This window comes from Notechis scutatus, chromosome 1 (genome assembly GCF_049901735.1).
Source record: "Notechis scutatus isolate UNSWTSFEM ecotype Mainland chromosome 1, rNotScu1.2, whole genome shotgun sequence".
Classification (NCBI taxonomy): domain Eukaryota; kingdom Metazoa; phylum Chordata; class Lepidosauria; order Squamata; family Elapidae; genus Notechis; species Notechis scutatus.
Window position 1 is genome coordinate 322,456,874 of NC_142009.1, and position 16,739 is coordinate 322,473,612.

The 16,739-nt window shown below is 38.9% G+C and overlaps 1 protein-coding gene across 3 annotated transcripts; it reads left to right on the plus strand.

Annotated features, from left to right (window-relative positions):
- The first annotated feature begins 2 nt into the window (after positions 1 to 2).
- Positions 3 to 13,273, plus strand: CWF19L1 (CWF19 like cell cycle control factor 1). 3 transcript variants are annotated; one of them, XM_026670901.2, is made up of 14 exons: positions 3 to 111; positions 664 to 748; positions 2,298 to 2,376; positions 3,307 to 3,408; positions 4,725 to 4,939; positions 5,821 to 5,939; positions 7,021 to 7,105; positions 7,933 to 8,073; positions 8,625 to 8,736; positions 9,259 to 9,338; positions 9,887 to 10,096; positions 10,609 to 10,728; positions 11,540 to 11,637; positions 12,147 to 13,273. In XM_026670901.2, exons 1-14 carry the CDS (start codon positions 86 to 88, stop codon positions 12,289 to 12,291), a joined length of 1,617 nt encoding a protein of 538 aa, XP_026526686.1. In that variant the 5' UTR covers positions 3 to 85; the 3' UTR covers positions 12,292 to 13,273. The 3 variants fall into 3 exon arrangements, with proteins under 3 accessions (XP_026526686.1, XP_087808612.1, XP_087808613.1); XM_087952486.1 differs by lacking the exon at positions 3,307 to 3,408; XM_087952487.1 differs by lacking the exon at positions 3 to 111 and having other exon boundaries at positions 685 to 748; positions 2,298 to 2,375; positions 3,305 to 3,408.
- The last annotated feature ends 3,466 nt before the right edge of the window (positions 13,274 to 16,739 follow it).

Sequence of the window (16,739 nt, forward strand, 5' to 3'; positions counted from 1 at the left end):
TCCTTCGCGTTTCCGGCGGAGCACTTTGCCTGTTGCACGGCGCCGAGAAGGCGGCCGGAAATGCTTGCGAGGCGCCGCTGTTGTGATGGCGCCGGAGAAGCCTTTGCGCCTGTGAGGAAAAAGGGCGAGGGGGAAAAAAGGCTGGCCAAAGAAGTCCCTTTACTTTATTAAAACGAGGTTGCGGGGGATCTCGGCAGAATAAAAATCAAACTCCTGGTCTTAATGAGGCTGTTAAAGACAGCAAAGGACTGGAAGGGGGTAGTTTAAAAGCAGCCTTTCTGAGCTCAAGATCAAAAGATCCCAGGCTAGGTCTCCGGGACTCTCGAAAGCCGACTTTAAAATCTTGGCAGCTAGTGCTGCAAAAAAAACAAAAAACATGGCAATTGAGTGGACGAATGATGAGTGTAATAGCCACCCCTGACATCTCTCTTCATTTGAAGTGAATTAAAGATGGAGGAGCCCACACTTTGCTTGGGCTCTGGCTGCCTGGGGAATGGAGATGTTTCCTGAGTTCTCTGGCTCACGTCACCACATTTCTTTAAAATAGTCACTTAAGAACCCTTTTGTCAGTAATTTTGTAGATTATTTTATTCCTCAGGGTGCCCTGCCTAGTTTGTTGATTTAGGGGCTTTTTCTCTGAGACATGCTCGTTTCTTTCCTTAGGTTGGCCTGTGGAGATGTAGAAGGAAAATTTGGAGCTTTATATTCCAGAGTTCAAGCTGTTCAGAAGAAAAGTGGAGCATTTGATGTAAGTAGGATAGGATGACATCCCCAAGCCCTGAAACTTCAGAATGAAACATACTTCAATCTTATATAGTCCTTCCAGTCTGTCTCAGTACCTTCCAAGTGAGGAATCAATTCATTATGTCGGCACTGGATTCTCTTTTTCCAAACAATCACCAATTTGTTTATTCCACCTTCTAAAAAATGTGATAAACTGCACAGAGAGGTGGAACACTAACGGAATTATACCAGCAGAATGCATTATGGAGAAAATACACAAATAAAAGTATGTTAAAGCTGCCCTTATTGAGTTAAATGGAGATTCTCAGTCATCCAGGTCATGTTGTACCAAAGGTGTTTTTTCAAGGGGCAACTGGGCTTTCTGGTTTTTCAGTTGAAGATGTTTCGCTTCTCATCCAAGAAGCTTCTCACTGAATAAGCTGCTTGGATGAGAAGTGAAACATTTTCAAAAGAAAAACCAGAAAGTCCAGTTGCCTCTTGAAAAAGCTCTTTGGGACTACCTTTGTTGAATTCATCACTTTTGTTTCTGCTTTGAAAGAATATTTCATTATGTCACCTCAAAATTTATTCATTTTTGTACTTCTAATTATTTCATCCCAAAAATTTGTCGGCATTTTGTCCATATAGATTTTTCAAGTCACTACCTTAGCTGAACTCTTGATCTTAAAATTAGCTTATTATGCCTCTTTAGCTGAAATTGCTAAGAAGTAACATTTTTATATATTTCCTGAAGGGGGAAATATTGAAATAAGTAAATATGCACTGTAGCTCTTTTCTTTTTTAAAATTTAACTGATTGATAAACAACTACTATACTTAAATGGCCTTGTTGAAATAGCTAGGAAGGCCATTGTATCACAGATTGAACAGGGAGCACTTTAAAGATGAGGTATTTTCATCTTGACACATCTCCTTTGGTTATTGTTGTGGTTCGCCGGCAGCAGGTGCGAATGGCTGAGGTCTCGAAGACCGAGGACTCGGATGAGGGGCTTGCATGTGATGCAGGGATGGGGCCAGGACTATCAGAGTGGAGTGCTGCCTTCCGAGCTTGTGAAGGCTGGTAGCAGTGATGCAGAGGGCCCCGAGGAGCCTGTGCCCAGTGCACGTGCATGCAGGGCTGCTCAAAGGAAAGAACAGCTGCAGCAGCACAGGCGACTCTGGAGTAAGGCTGCAAGGTTATGGCCCCTCTCTTAAGGGATAAAAGCCAGCCCTCAGAGGTGGGATTCTTTGCAGGAAGCAAAGAAGTTCTTGCACTTCAAGTCTTGTAGAAGTTTGGACTATCCAGGTTTGTGATTGGAGACTTTTGGTTTTGATTATTTCCTTGCAATTTAATATAGTGTTCTTGGCAGCCTTGCACAACCTTGGCAAGGCTTGTTCTTATCTGAGACAATTAGTTTTTCATAGCGTTTTACTGTGAATGAACAGAATTCACAGAGAAGCATTAAAAAGGTTTTGCTTTTATCTCTGTTTGGTGTTTGTTTGCTTTGAACAAGGCTTGAGTCAGAACAGTTATTCCAATCAGTGTTATAACAATTGTATGAAATGCTCTTACAGTTCCTTGTGTGTGTGGGAAACTTCTTTGGCTCTGCTCAAGATTCAGAATGGAAAGATTATCAAACAGGAGCAAAAAAAGGTAAGGAAAGTGACTGTTCAGCAAGACCTGTTGGTCTTTGCAACTGACAGTGTGTAGTAGAATCTTTTTCACAAACCTGTCACTGCAGCTTAGACCTCATTTTTATTTACTATGGCTAGGCTGTACCGCTTGAGGAAATTGGCTTGCTGACTTTTCTATAACAAATGAAAATTCTTCACCATAAATTTAACAAGGAGAAATATTGGTATTTGTATACATACCAAAGCCAGTTCAGATAAATTCTCTTAACATTTCTATAAGGTACTTTGTCCCACCTTTTTGAACCAAAGTATTTCTCTACTATTCCCTACTGCCACTGATACTTTGATCACAAATTAAATGTGCATACTACTGATTTCCATATAAAAATAAGCATTAATGTAACATGTATCATATATCATTCTTCATGTATAACTACAATTTTTGCTATTAATCTATCTATTCAGAAGCTCATAGAACGTATACAACTTCAAAAGTATAAATGTTTCAATTTAATTCAGGCAAAATTGTGACTGTCAGATACACAGAGAAATAGAACAGCAGGTGGCTACACCTGCTAGAAATGAAACATCAGTTGACTTCTGTGCCCCAGGAAAAATAGAGAAAAATCTTTTAAAACAGAAGCCATATAAGTTTGTACTGAATAGAATTATACAGTAGTTATATATTTTTGTTGTATTACTGTCCAAAAATACAGAGAGAATGCTTTTAAGTAGCAGATAACAAGGAAAATCCTCACTATCATTTGCAAGAAGCACAAAGATTCTTCCTCAGCATATACTGGAATGGCAAGGAATTTCTTAAATTTAACATTGATGTCATGTGTACAATAAAACTTTGAGTTAAAATATTTTGCTTATACTAAAGATGCATTTCTGTTGGTTTTTCCCCCCTTTAATTGTACTTTTGGGGAGGGGGGTCCTTCTTTAGCTCCTATACAGACATATGTGTTGGGTGCCAATAATGATGAAACCGTGCATTGTTTTCCTGATGTCAGCGGATGTGAACTAGCTGAGAACATCACTTATCTAGGTAACATGGAAGTTTTATTTTTATGAGATAATTTTAAATTGGAATTTCTGCCTTCTCCAAGATTCTCATATAAGCTTCTTGTGATGTGGTAGGTATTTGCTAGTCATAGCTGAGCACTGGCTGATATGATTCCAGAGATCAAAGGGCTTCTTAAGCCCCTAGGAGGCAAGAAAGAGCTGATTGCTGCTGGGATTCTGACTATCTTTGGCCAACTTCCTCTTTGTTTAGATGATGTCCTTTTTTAAACATCAGAATGTGAATTTTCAGAGGTATCCACAATTGTTTCCCTATTCCCTCCAAGCAGGTTGATACATCTATTCATTGTAGTTCTGTCTAGATTTTATTTGCAGTTTGGAAAAGTGCTGGCATCTGCAGGAAAGAAAAGACATTTTGTTTTATTTATTTAGTCATTCATATTTTTACACTGCCCAGTGAAGAACAAAATATACAAATTAATATTAATATTGTTAATACTACAAAAAGTTTAAAATTATAAAAGGCACAAACGGAATAAAAAGATTAGGCAAAGAGGAGCTGTTAATTACCCAGGATCCATCTCAATATTTGCCAATTCCTCCCGGGTCCCCAAGCCTGCTGATACAGCCAGGTCTGGAGGGACCTTCAGAAAGCTAAAAGGTATGAGGCCAGCCTTACTTCAGGGAGAGACACATTCTATAATGTGGGAGCCACAGCAAAAGAGGCTCACCACATGAAATCGGATCCACAGCAGGTCCTCTCTGCTGGATCTGGTGGAATAGACAGATGTAATCTGAGAGAAGTAGTGCTTCCAACTGCTTCAGCTCCAAGCCATGTAGGTCTTTAAAGGTCAAAAACAGTACCTTTAATTCAGTGTGGAAACAGATTGGTAATCAATGCAGCTCACAAAACAAATGTAGCCTTTTTGTGTGTTTCCCTGTTTGACTAGATTCCCTTTCTTTAGTTCAGTATGGAGATGGAAGTAAGGTTCATCTAATCTAGCCACTCCAATTCATTCTTCAGAAGAAAAAATGTGATACTACTTCAATCTTTTCTCTGTTTGGCTTTTTATGTATGCCAGACTGTCACTGAATTTACATATTATGCTAAGCCAAAACATACGTTGAAAAATTTGTGAATCACTGACACATTCTCATGTGTCTTCTATAAAGACTGGGCAAGGGGCAGTTAATAATAACTTTCAGCACAAAACAGAGATATTCCTCTATCAATTAAAATACCGTACATAGTTTGGGACTAGGTATTCCTTAGTGTACGGTATGTTAAAGCATGTTTCCTACAAATTCTCTGGCCTGAATCATGTTCCATTATATGCATAGGACGCAAAGGTGTCTTCAGTGGAGCTTCAGGACTTCAGATTGCTTATCTCAGTGGAGTTGAATCCACAGAAAATCCAGCTCCTGCACACTGTTTTAGTACTAAGGATGTGATTGATCTCAAGACTTCCTTGCAATCCACTTCAAAATTCAAAGGTGTGGACATCTTGCTCACCTCTTGTTGGCCCAAGGGGGTAGAGACCTTTGGCAACAGCCCAGTAAGTAGTACATTGGTAATGGAAAGGAATTGTATGATAGGATTTATGTCTTCCACAAAGACTCATAGTCTGCAGCTGGAATGTACCAGATTGGCAGTGAGTATAACTCTGATCTTTAACATGAACCTAGTAGGAAAAGCTGACTAAACTGTAAAGAATGAAACAATAAAACTATTAATAATTATAACCCATGGTAAAATAGAAGAATATTAATGCAAATTTGGCACAAGAATATAGGAAAACTATTACTGTTCTCACAGGAATTTTTAAAGAAAGGTTTTCCTTTTTGATAAGTCCAGTGACTGCTCTGATGTTGTTTAGAAGAGCTGGGAAGATCTGGCTCTTCACCCAGGCTTTGGCAAGGAAGAGTGAGACTCCTCAGCACATTGTGCTTGCATTCTTATTATTAGTAGCTTTTAATTCCATCTATTTTTTTTCCTCCTCTCCCCCCTGCCCGTGTGTGTGTATGTGTCTGCGTGCGTGCGTGTGTGTGAGAGGAAAAATAAAGCAACCAGCATATGGAATTCTCTCACCTCACCTTTTCCTCACAATAGCCCTGTGAACTGGGTTCGATTAAGGGAGAGTGACTGACCAAAAGTCACCCAACTGGCTTTCTTGCCTAAGGGAACATGGAACTTACAGCCTCCTGATTTCTAGGATAGCATCTTAATCGCTACATCAAACTGGCTTTATCGTTTATGTGAACTGAATATAATTTCTTTGATTGATTGTTGTGAGCCACCCAGAGTCAGGCAGGAAACCAGTTTAATAAACTGTTGTTATTTGATTTAGACCATGGAAGCACTATTGATATATTTTCTATATATAAATCCACTTAAATAATTAAATATTTGTGTGTGACTTTTTTTTTTTTTTTACAGGGAGATGTGAACTCTATGAAATGTGGTTCGGGGTTAGTTTCTTTACTGGCTGCAAGTTTAAAGCCCAGATACCATTTTGCTGGTCTTCAGAAAATCAATTATGAAAGACTTCCTTATAGGTATGTGAATCCTTGAGTAATAACTGCTGTACACAGTAAACCCATTTTTAAAACTGCAGCAAAGTTGTCTCAGTACATTTGTTAATGAAGTAATTTGCATAAGTATAAAGACTACAAAAATTTTGTTTAGTTTACTGTCATTGCACCTCATACAATGAAATTAAATGCCATCTTCAGTGTACATTATAACTATAAAAATAAAACAAACACATTCTTTGCACTCTATACAGTTGAATTGAAAACCCCTGATAAACTATAGATAAACTAGATCAAAACAGAGCCCACCTTATATTCTGTTCCCACAGTGACTACAAGCAGTCCTTTACTTACAATCCCAATTGGGACCAGAATTTCCCTTGCTAAGCAAGGTGGTTGTTAAGTGAGTTACACCTGATTTTATGACTATGTTTGTCACAAATTTTAAGCAAATTACTGCAAGCAAATTGTTAAGTGAATTATGCAGTCAATAAATGAACCTGGCTTTCCCCATTCACTTTGCTTGTCGGAATCCAGCTGGCAAATTCGCAAATGGCAATCACATGACCCCAAGTTGCTACAACTGTCATAAATGCATGCCAGGTGCCTGAATTTTGATCACATGACTGGGAATGCTGTAAGGGCAAGGACCTGTCATAAGTCACTTTTTCAACTTCACATGGTCATGAAATGAATGGTTGTAAGCTGAAGAATGCCTGTAATTATAGAAAACCCACAAGCAAGATCAGGACATGCCAACACCTTTCACTCGTAACCCAAGAAATTGCCATGTGAAAGCATGCTGCCTCTGATATTGGAGATAATACATAGTCATTAAATAGTAACTGTTTATATAGTCTTGCCCTACATTCTTAAGAGAGAAGTAATTTCTTTTCATAAACAACTTTTTATGGAATTAGTTAAAACTACTTGGACAATTTTATGTGGAATTCGTGTTGCACATAAACACATTATACAGACTGAACTTTCCAAAAACAAATAGATTTTTAAAAAAAAAAGAGTTATTGCCTCTCTTTTCTTCAAAGCAATTGAATATCTTCCAGATCAGGGGATTATTTATAAATCTGCAAAATTCTTTCTATAGAAACCATGCTATTCTTCAAGAAACTGCGCAACACGTCAGCAGATTCATCGCCCTGGCCGATGTTGGCAACACTGATAAAAAAAAGGTGAACAGAGACTTTTTTGCCTTTTCATACCTGAACTAAACAGATAAATAACCAGGTTGTATCCAAGCTGATTATATTTCTTTTCCTAAGCAACATAATTTAATTTTGGTCAAGAAATTTGACTACAATAATACTTCCATTTATAAGTTGCTTTAGATTTGATGTTTTGCATTGAAGGATGAGATCCCTCTAATTGTTAATTTCCTTTTTTAAATTACTTTATTGGCCTTCATATCTTTTGTCTCACAGATCACAAAGCCCACCAGTTTATGCAGGAGTATCCAATATACTAGTGCTTCTGAACATATTGGGATTATAGCCAGTCTCAAAAAGCTCTATGCTTGGCATGGCCAGTAGGCACATTCCATACCAATCCCTCCTTTGCTATACCCAGCCTCCCTTTAGGCCTCTTTTGCAGGTCTCCTATAGTCTTTCCTAGTCTCTCTTGTGATCTATCAATTGCCTCTGCTACTTTGCTACTTCCCTCATTTTGCTGTGAGGTGGCTTGCCAATTGCAGTGGCCTGACTCATGAAATATGCTAAGCCAAAACCAAATTGACCATATATGCCTTATGGCAGCGTGCGAATAAGTACAGCTATTTCAGTTGGAACAATGTGCTGCATATATAGGCTGGCCCTTTCCTTTTGACATTCATGTATGTGTGTCTACATCTCTTGTAACTTTGTTATAACATACAATTTTCATTGTTTGGATGAGAAAATGCATACTTGGATCCTCTATTCTTAGAAAGTGCTTAAATATTAAACGGTACCCTGCAGGTTTTCTGCTGTGGCTCTATTCCTTTTTTGTGATTTCTTTCTCTCAGTATCTCTACGCATTTAGCATTCTTCCAATGAATTCAATGGATCCTGCAGAACTCATCAAGCAGCCCCAAGACACCACCGAGAACCCGTACCGAAAGCCTGGGGATGGAGAAAGTTTTGCATATCAGTTACCAGATGCAAAGGTAGAGGGATTCAGCATTCACATTTTCCAATCTCTTAGGCTTGCTGAACTTGTAACATAGTTTTGGATGGTCTAGGATAGCTACACACTGCCACTGCCTCTGATGAATGGGTTCCGGTTCTGGTATCATCCTCTTAGAAATGTACAACTTTCTTTAATGAGAAGGCCAATTCTACTGGATATTTGTAGGACCATGTGACATTTGGAGTAGATTTTTGGCTGTGGATCCATCAGTACAAACTAGACACACTTTCCCATTTCCTTACCTCTTCTACATAGTACTGATTTTCCCTCCTTTTTTGTTAGTTAGTTGATTCCAGATTTCCCTAAAAATTCTGGGTTTATAACATTCCTTAGAAATAAAAAAGCTACACTTGTTCTTTTTTATTTCATACACATGCATGCATATGTTTATTAGGGACTCCTCATGTTTCAGCTCTTCAAAAAGCTTTAATCCAGATGTGTAACATGTCAAGCTGAAATACACATGAAAACAAATCTTTTCTGGATTTGCCCTCTGCCCTAACGGACAATTTTGCTTTGCTTCCAAAGGAGGAATCTGCTACCCAGTTTTTTTTCGATTTAAGCAACAAGCCTAAAGGAAAGAAACGACCTATGAAAGGAGAAGAGAGACGTCCACCTAAACGATCACCCTTCAAGCCCCGTGAGTACCAGGCTCGTTTATCTTTTAAATTTTGAGCAAGAAAGAGCACAGGGCTACACCAAGAGCATTGGCCTAAACCATGGTTGGCTACATAGCTTTCATTTTTATAAATTAGTGGAGGGATCACAGTTGTTTTCTTCTAAGAGCAGAATACTTTTTTATTTGTTTTGAAACTGCTCAGGGGGACCGGCAGATTTAATACTTTCACACAAAACAACATAAGGTGCTTGGGAAAGTATTAATAAAAGACTTTGATTTTAATGGTCTTATCATTGATCCGAACAAATTGAGACAAGCTCTTGGCTGTATGTTGAGAGATATTATCTAGCAGAACGTGCATTAAAGCATTTTCCTTAATGGTGACAGAATAGAGAAAGGAGGGAAAGAGACCCGTTTGACCCATCTTAGCCTTCAAAGACCTCTAAAGATCTCCTGTTAAAGATTTAATAGGAGTCATTGGTGATGTCCTGTTTTAAGTCACTGCTGGGTTTCTGATACCTATTTCCTTCTCTGATTTTAAAGCACTGCCGACAGCTGCCTGCTGGTTTTGCCTTGCCAGCCCAGATGTTGAGAAGCATTTAGTGGTGACCATTGGCACTCATGCAAGTATTTATTTTCCAATATCTGTACTTTAATGATGAGAAGACTGAATTATATACAGTATAATACAAGATACTGAAAATATACAGTAGATTTGGACTTTGTTGGTGACCTAGATAGGAGATCAGTGGCAGCTCTTTCGAATATTGATCATCAGACAGATGTAAAGCAGAGTATTTGTTTTTCATTCCTAAAAGTTATTCATAATACATGTTGCTGTCACTGTTAAACAGATGTTAACAATCTCTTTTCCCCCCCACAATTCTTTGGTTATCTTTTGGCAGCATCCTGCACAATCTTCATTGCATTTAGTGATAATCTGTTTTCTCTCTGGTTCTTTTGTCAATAAAGTGGCATAAAAACTTCTAATGATGACTTTTTAATAGTTTTTTCTGACCGTAATAGTTCTTTCTTTGTTAGTGGAAAGATTTGGACAGTGTAACAGAATGTCAATATTGTTCCTGTCGGTTTAACATGAATAACACAGAGCAAGAGATTGGCTATGGAGTGCTAATGATTCTCACTACTGTTTCTTGGGTTCTTTTTCTAGTGTTATCTTGCCCTTGCCAAAGGGGGTTTGTCCCCTGATCATGTCCTTATTTTGCCTATTGGACATTATCAGTCAATGGTCGAGCTTGCTTCAGAAGCAGTGGAGGAATTTGAACAGTACAAGACTGTGCTGAAAAAATTCTTCAAAGCCCAAGGGAAAAGGTGTGTGATTTATGAACGAAATTATAGGAGTCAACACCTCCAGCTCCAGGTGAGGCGCTTCTGTCGTTGCAGGATGTTTTTAATTTAATTTTAGTAAAAATGTATGAATATTTGGGCTATGATTTGATGGTTTTAACAGCACTAAGAATCATGGAATATCCTTCCTTTCTTCAGTATAAACATTACCTGTGTATTCTCTTCATAGAAAGTGTTCTGCTTATACCACCATGTTTTTCTAGTGATGTATTGTGGTAGTTTTTATTTGGCTGACCAGAAACAGTATCTGAACAGCATCTGGCTACCACAGAGAGTATAAGTGAGACAAGGAAACTGAGGACTCCAGAAGAAAAACAAGTCCTCAGTACTTCATCTCCCACAGCCGATTTCTTTCACATTCGTAAGTTTAAGACTGCAAGAGAGCCATTTGTCTTTCATCATGATGATAACCTTTGCTGAGGGCCTTCTTTGGTCCCAATGATGACGCTCTTAAGTTGCCTTGAATATTGCTTTTTTTATCTTCCTTTTTTCATTCCTAAAAGCTGTGAAATATTCTTCTTCTAGGTTGTTCCTATACCCCAGGCCTGTTGCGTTACTGAAGACATTAAGGAAGCCTTCATAAGTCAAGCAGAGGAACGTCATATTGAGTTGTTAGAAATACCAGAACATTCAGCTCTCAAACAAGTAAGAGAGTCAAGCCTTGCTTCCTTTGTTTATACCAGAGAGTTGTTGCAAGGAATTCTGGGAATGCAAGACTTGGATCTCAGCCCAGCAGGTTCTTTTATGGGCACGTTTCCTTGATTTCTAAGCAGATGGCAGGATACTCAGTCAGCAGTTCCAGTGTGTATTTTTATTACATTACATACTATCAGTGAGTGTTTCCCGAATCAGGCTTCCTCAGTCCGAGCACTTTCTAGCAGCAGGCTCATCCGTTCCGAATGTTCAGCCACAGCTATTGCCACTGGCTGGTAATTCTTGCAGTTAAACTACATACATCTAAAGAATCCCAAATTAAAGATATCCCTTTCGCAACACCCCTGGCGCATGTCCCTCTGTAATTTGACAAACCTTTTTTCTCTCACAAAGAGCATATCTGCCAGTATATTACATCTAAATGTACCCAGAATAATAAAAAATTACCAGCATCACTTTAGTTCCTAAATACTTTAGCGCGTATTTGTTGTACTTGTCAAAAGTTGCCTGCTTAAAAAGACCTATGAGTTCACAAAAAGGATTACAGCCTTAATCCAGTTTTGTCACAACCTGAATGATGTGAATGAAAAATTGCTGACTGAGCAAAAACCCAGTTGCACCGCAACTTTGGCACTTGCTTTCGTTTTTCTGGCAGCCTGGTAAACATGTTTCAGAGATCATGTGCGATTATTATTATTATTATTATCATTATCAATATCATCATCATCATCATCCACGCAGACTCTTCTTTGGAAGGGAATGGACAAAATATTGCTACATGGAAATGCTTCTTGTCTTTCAGATAATTCAGCCAGGGACACCGTATTTTTATGTTGAGCTTGATAATGGAGAGAAACTCTTCCATCGTATTAGCAAAAACTTTCCCTTGCAGTTTGGAAGGTTAGTTTATTCTACTTGTCACTGGTACATTTAATCTCTATTTTTTTAAGTGTGATTTGAATGGCTACCTAAGTCACTTGATTGACTCTGGGCAGCTTACATTTGGATAGAAACATAAAAATAGGAAATAAAAGCAAAACACAATAAATATCCAGAAACAGAAAAAGGAATAACAAAAAGAATAACCAAGACCAACTATTACATATACCATTCAGAAATCTTTTGTTCTGGACTTTGCCCATCAAATGGAAAGAAAGAGTGTTGTAAAGACACGCTATAGCTTCATAGTTGCTAACCCTGTCTTTGTTCTCAGTTGGGCTTGCATCACCATTTTTTTCCTTTGGCATCTGTTCCTCTTTGTTTCATTTATCCCTCTGCATGATCATCGAATGGAGACCTAGATATCCATCAAGTGGCCTTTGGAATATATGACTATGCAGTCTTCAGTGTTGGGAACTTTGACCACGATGATAGAGTAACACTAGTTTGTGTTCTGCTGTTTTCCACAGGGAGGTGCTGGCCAGTGAGGCCATTCTTGGCATGCCTGAGCGGGCAGACTGGAGAAGCTGCCAGACAGGACGGGATGAAGAAATTGCTGCAGTTCAAGACTTCCGTCAAGCTTTTGAGCCCTTTGATTTTGCTCAGTCAGATTGAGTATCTGCATGGAAGTGGGAAAGCTCTCTTGAAGAATAGCTTTCCTTTGACACTTCCTGTCAAGTCATAGGAATTTTGCAGGGGTTGGAGTTCATTTTTCCTGCTGACTAGGTCATGAAGGAAGGCCTTTTATATGACAGGAACCAGTGCTTTCACTGAATATTATTTATTTATGAAGTCTTGCTGGTCTATAGTTTGGGCCTCATTTTGGCTGCACTTATTGGCCTGTGGCTTCCAGAAGGCCTTCGGATTTTCTTTTGCAGCTGACCTCTCTGTTCCAGCCAGTGAGTTTAAGAGCTATGAATCCTCCTAGATTGGAGAAATAGTTTAAGTCCTCTGATATTGGAGGTAGATTTGCAGTGTGCATCACACAGTGCCCCAAGTTCTTGTGCTCTGACAGTAAATCACTGCTATCCAGGTCATGCACAAAAAGAGAAGAATACAATCTTTGAAAGCAGTGGAAGCCTCAAATCTCTACTATATAAATAGAGGAGATGGTGAGAAGCTAGTGCTGGTTGCAAGCTGATTGTGCAAAGGGAAAACCATACACAAGCAAGGAGCATGTTAACTGTGTTTTATGAAAATAAGGGAAGTCAGATGTGCAGTGCAGACAAGCAATCACTGCTAACTCAAACTTTCTGTTCAGCTCTAAGTTTAGCTGTGGTTCAGTTTTTAAATAACTATATTGAGAGAGAGGCAGAGATTATGAATCCTAATGTCAAGCAAATTACTGGCTTAATGAACAGTCTTGGAGATTGGTTAAAAATATTTAATGGTTTGGTCAAATGAATATTTTTAATGAGAAGGTGTTATTTTAATACATGAAAACAGATAAAATATTTTCCTGTCAACTGCTGGCTAGCGTTAGCAGCTGGAAATAAAGTCATCTATATGAGCTTAGTTAAAATTTTCAACAAGTCTGTTACTTTTGAAGAAGCAATCATTATTTTTGAGGAAATTATAAGCTCATATATTACAGTAATAGAGTCATGTGGGGTCTGTTTCTTATGACTTATTTGGAACTTCTCAAATGTGACATAACAGCCTTTTAATTTACTTACATCTTTTTTAATATTTATTTTTTCAATAATTTCCTTGGACACCCTATTCAGCCTAGGAATCCAAATTGCAGCATCCAGTGAAGAAACGCCTCTTTCTAAATTAACTGGTTTCATTGTTGGGCTGTTCCTACTGTTAGAGCATTTTGCTAACATTCAGGCAAAATGGGCCCATAGGCATTGATTGGGGGTGATATGGTCACATTTTAATTAAGATAGAAGTTAAAATGATCTATTCACTGGTCTTCTCTGTTTTAATACATGGCTACAAGAGGTGGACTTTGCACAAGACTAAAAGTTTTGAACTAAAGTGCCGGAAGAAGCATACAAGTAGTCCTTAACTTATAATAGTTCATTTAATGACCGTTCAAAGTTACAGCAGCACTGAAAAATATAGCATATGACCATTTTTCACACTTATGACCATTGCAGCATCCCCATAGTCATGTGATCCAAATTTAGACAGTTGGCAACTGACATATTTTTGACAGCTGCGTGTCATAAATGCGACCTCCTGACAAAATTGAGAAGCCAGATTCATGTTACTAACAACACAACTGCAGCGATTCACTCAGCAACTACGGCAAGAAAAGTTGTAAAACGGGGCAAAATTCACCTCACAACTATCTCACTTAGCAACAGAAATTTTGGACTCAATTGTAATCATAAGTACCTTTCTTCGTATTCCTTAGACAGCCAAGAGGCCCAGGCATTCGTTACTATAGAAACCAAGCCATTGGAAACAAGGAGACTGAAACAAAACCCTTTGCACTTTGGGCACATCCATACTGATGCCTCTGTGGAAAAGATAATACAGGTAGCCCTTGACTTACAACCACAATTGAGCCCAAAAGTTCAGTTGTTAAGTGAGACATTTATTGAGTTTTGCCCTGTTTTATGATCATTCTTGCCACAGTTAAGCGAATCATTGCAGTTGTAAAGTTAGTAACCCCGCTGTTAAGTGAATCTGGCTTCCCCGTTGGCTTTGCTTGTCAGAAGGTTGTAAAAAGTGATCACATGACCTTGAGACACAGCAATGGTCATAAACATGAGCCAGTTGCCAAGCATCTGAATTTTGATCATAGGACCACGGGGATGCTACAAAGGTGGTAACTTGAAAAGCTTTACAGTGCCGTTGTAATTGAATGGTCACTAAATAACTGTTACAAGTCAAGGGTTACCTGTATTGGGCAACGTGGATGTAAGGAAAACGAGGTCAGAGCATTAGGTGACCAGACGGAGTACAGAACAGGAAGTTTCAAGATGGTACCTTTAATAATTGTGTAATGCAACAAAAAACAGGACAGTTTGAAGAACTTCTATCCATAGAGACTCCGAAGGTCAGCTACAACTCACTGAGATATAATATACAACATCCTTCCAGGAACTTGAAGAACGTTATCTTATCCCTTTCCTTGCCTTTTCCCAAGACCATTTAATTCCATCAATCCTTCCTCATAGTTTTGAGTCCCCAGTCATTGTTGTTGCCCTTCTTTGTATCTTTTCCAGTTTATTTGAATCCTTACAGTGTGGTGCCTAGACCTGGGCACAGTATTCAAGGTGGGGTCTGATAAGTGTAGAATAAAATAGAATTACTTTCTGTTCTTTATTTGCATCAGGAAAGAAAACAGATGTACAGTTTGTTGTAATAATAGTCAAATGTGGTATTGTTATAAAAGCCTCATATCCAACCTCGTGTATATACTTGCAGCACACAGGATGTGATAGCAGAGGGTGGACAGATCCCACAAATCAGGAAATTGTCTGCTCATTGTTGATGTTGTCATACCAAAGGAATAAATTCTGTACATGTTGCATCTTTTCATTATTCAAATGAATTATTATGTTCCACTCAATCCCTCCTGGATTAGTTTTGTGGACAAATGTTTATCCTTGGCAATTTTCTGTCAGGATAGTATGAAGGTTCTGACAGAAACAGCCGGTTTAGCAGCAACTCAGTGTTTGCAGTGGATTTATATATCCAAAAATATGTAATATTTTGCATAGAAATACTTCAATGTGGATGCAAGGGGGAAACTTTCAGTTTTCTATTATGAAGGTCTTGAAGCCAACGTGCCTATTAATCTAATCTGAGTTTTAATTTGCACAAGTGTAAAACCAGTTTTTCAGAGTGAGCTACATTTTTGCAGTAAAAGTTCATGCTACCTGAAGCTTAAAGCTCAAACCACAGGAGTCTGAGGCAGAGTAATTTCCAGAGCAACGGTGAAGGAAAGGTGAAATTCTTTACCAGAAAAAAAGTATGTCCCAGCAGACTTGAACAAATGAGAATGATTTTTTTTCTGTTTTTTCTCTTGTTCTTTTCCATTGGTACACCAACTTTACAGTTGATGCCTATTTCTAAGAAGTGGGGTAGATGCAGGGGTGGGATTCTACCAGTTCGCACCTATTCGCTAGAACCGGTTGTTAACATTCTAAGCAGTTTGGAGAACCGGTTGTTAGAAGAAATTACTGGCCTAATCCTGTAAGGAAGGCAGGAAGGAAACATTCTGGTGTGGCTTACAGAAACTGCCTCTCCGTTAACCCTTATTACATTCTTGGCAGGACTAGACTTCCTGTCTCAGGAACTTCTCTGGATTTTTCCCCCCCTCCTTTGCTGGTACTTTGCTAGTGTGGAGTCACCATTTAAAATTACAATGGCACTGAAAAAAGTGACATGACCATTTTTCACACTTATGACTGTTGCAGCATCTCCACCGTCATGAGAGGCCAGGGGAGGAGATGTGTGCCTCGATGTGAGTGATATTGAGTTGGCCACACCCATCCAGTCACATGACCACCAAGCCATGTCCACTCAGTCATATGACCACCAAGCCACGCCCACAGAACCGGTTGTTTAAAAATTTGAATCCCACCCTTGGGTAGATGTAGTCTTTGTTTAGTGGCTGCCTCATTTAGAAACCATTTGCAGTTATGAGAGTGGTGAAAAAAGTAACTTTATGACTAATTCTTGCATTTACAACCTTGGCAGGTTTGTAAAGCAAAGGAAAGCTGAAATGAGATTGTAAGGAATAGTTCCTGACTGACAGCCTGTCATTTGGTAACCATTCACAGTCAAGATAGCCACAGAACAGTTGCTTTGCAGCTTGTAAAGTACTCACAGGCATTATAAAGCAACTGTGGATCTCCTTCCATACACATGACTGCATTTTGGGCACTTGGCAACCTGTTCGTATTTACAATGGATTGCCAAGTGCCCTCTGAACATTTGCAAACTTCTCTGCCAGCTTCAGGAGAAGCTGGCAGGAAATGCTGCAAACCGAACAAAAATATTTGGGGTTTGTTTTCCCAACATGCCGAGAGATTTTCCCCTCTGCACCATGTAGGTAGGGGAAATCCTGTGCACTGGACAAACAGACCTCACATCTGGCA

Excerpts from the sequence above, each read along its gene's own strand:
- CWF19L1 (XM_026670901.2), top strand. The coding sequence starts at position 86 with ATGGCGCCGGAGAAGCCTTTGCGCCT. Across the intron at positions 749-2,297 it reads AGAAAAGTGGAGCATTTGAT|TTCCTTGTGTGTGTGGGAAA; the intron begins GTAAGTAGGATA and ends ATGCTCTTACAG. Across the intron at positions 10,097-10,608 it reads GTCAACACCTCCAGCTCCAG|GTTGTTCCTATACCCCAGGC; the intron begins GTGAGGCGCTTC and ends TTCTTCTTCTAG.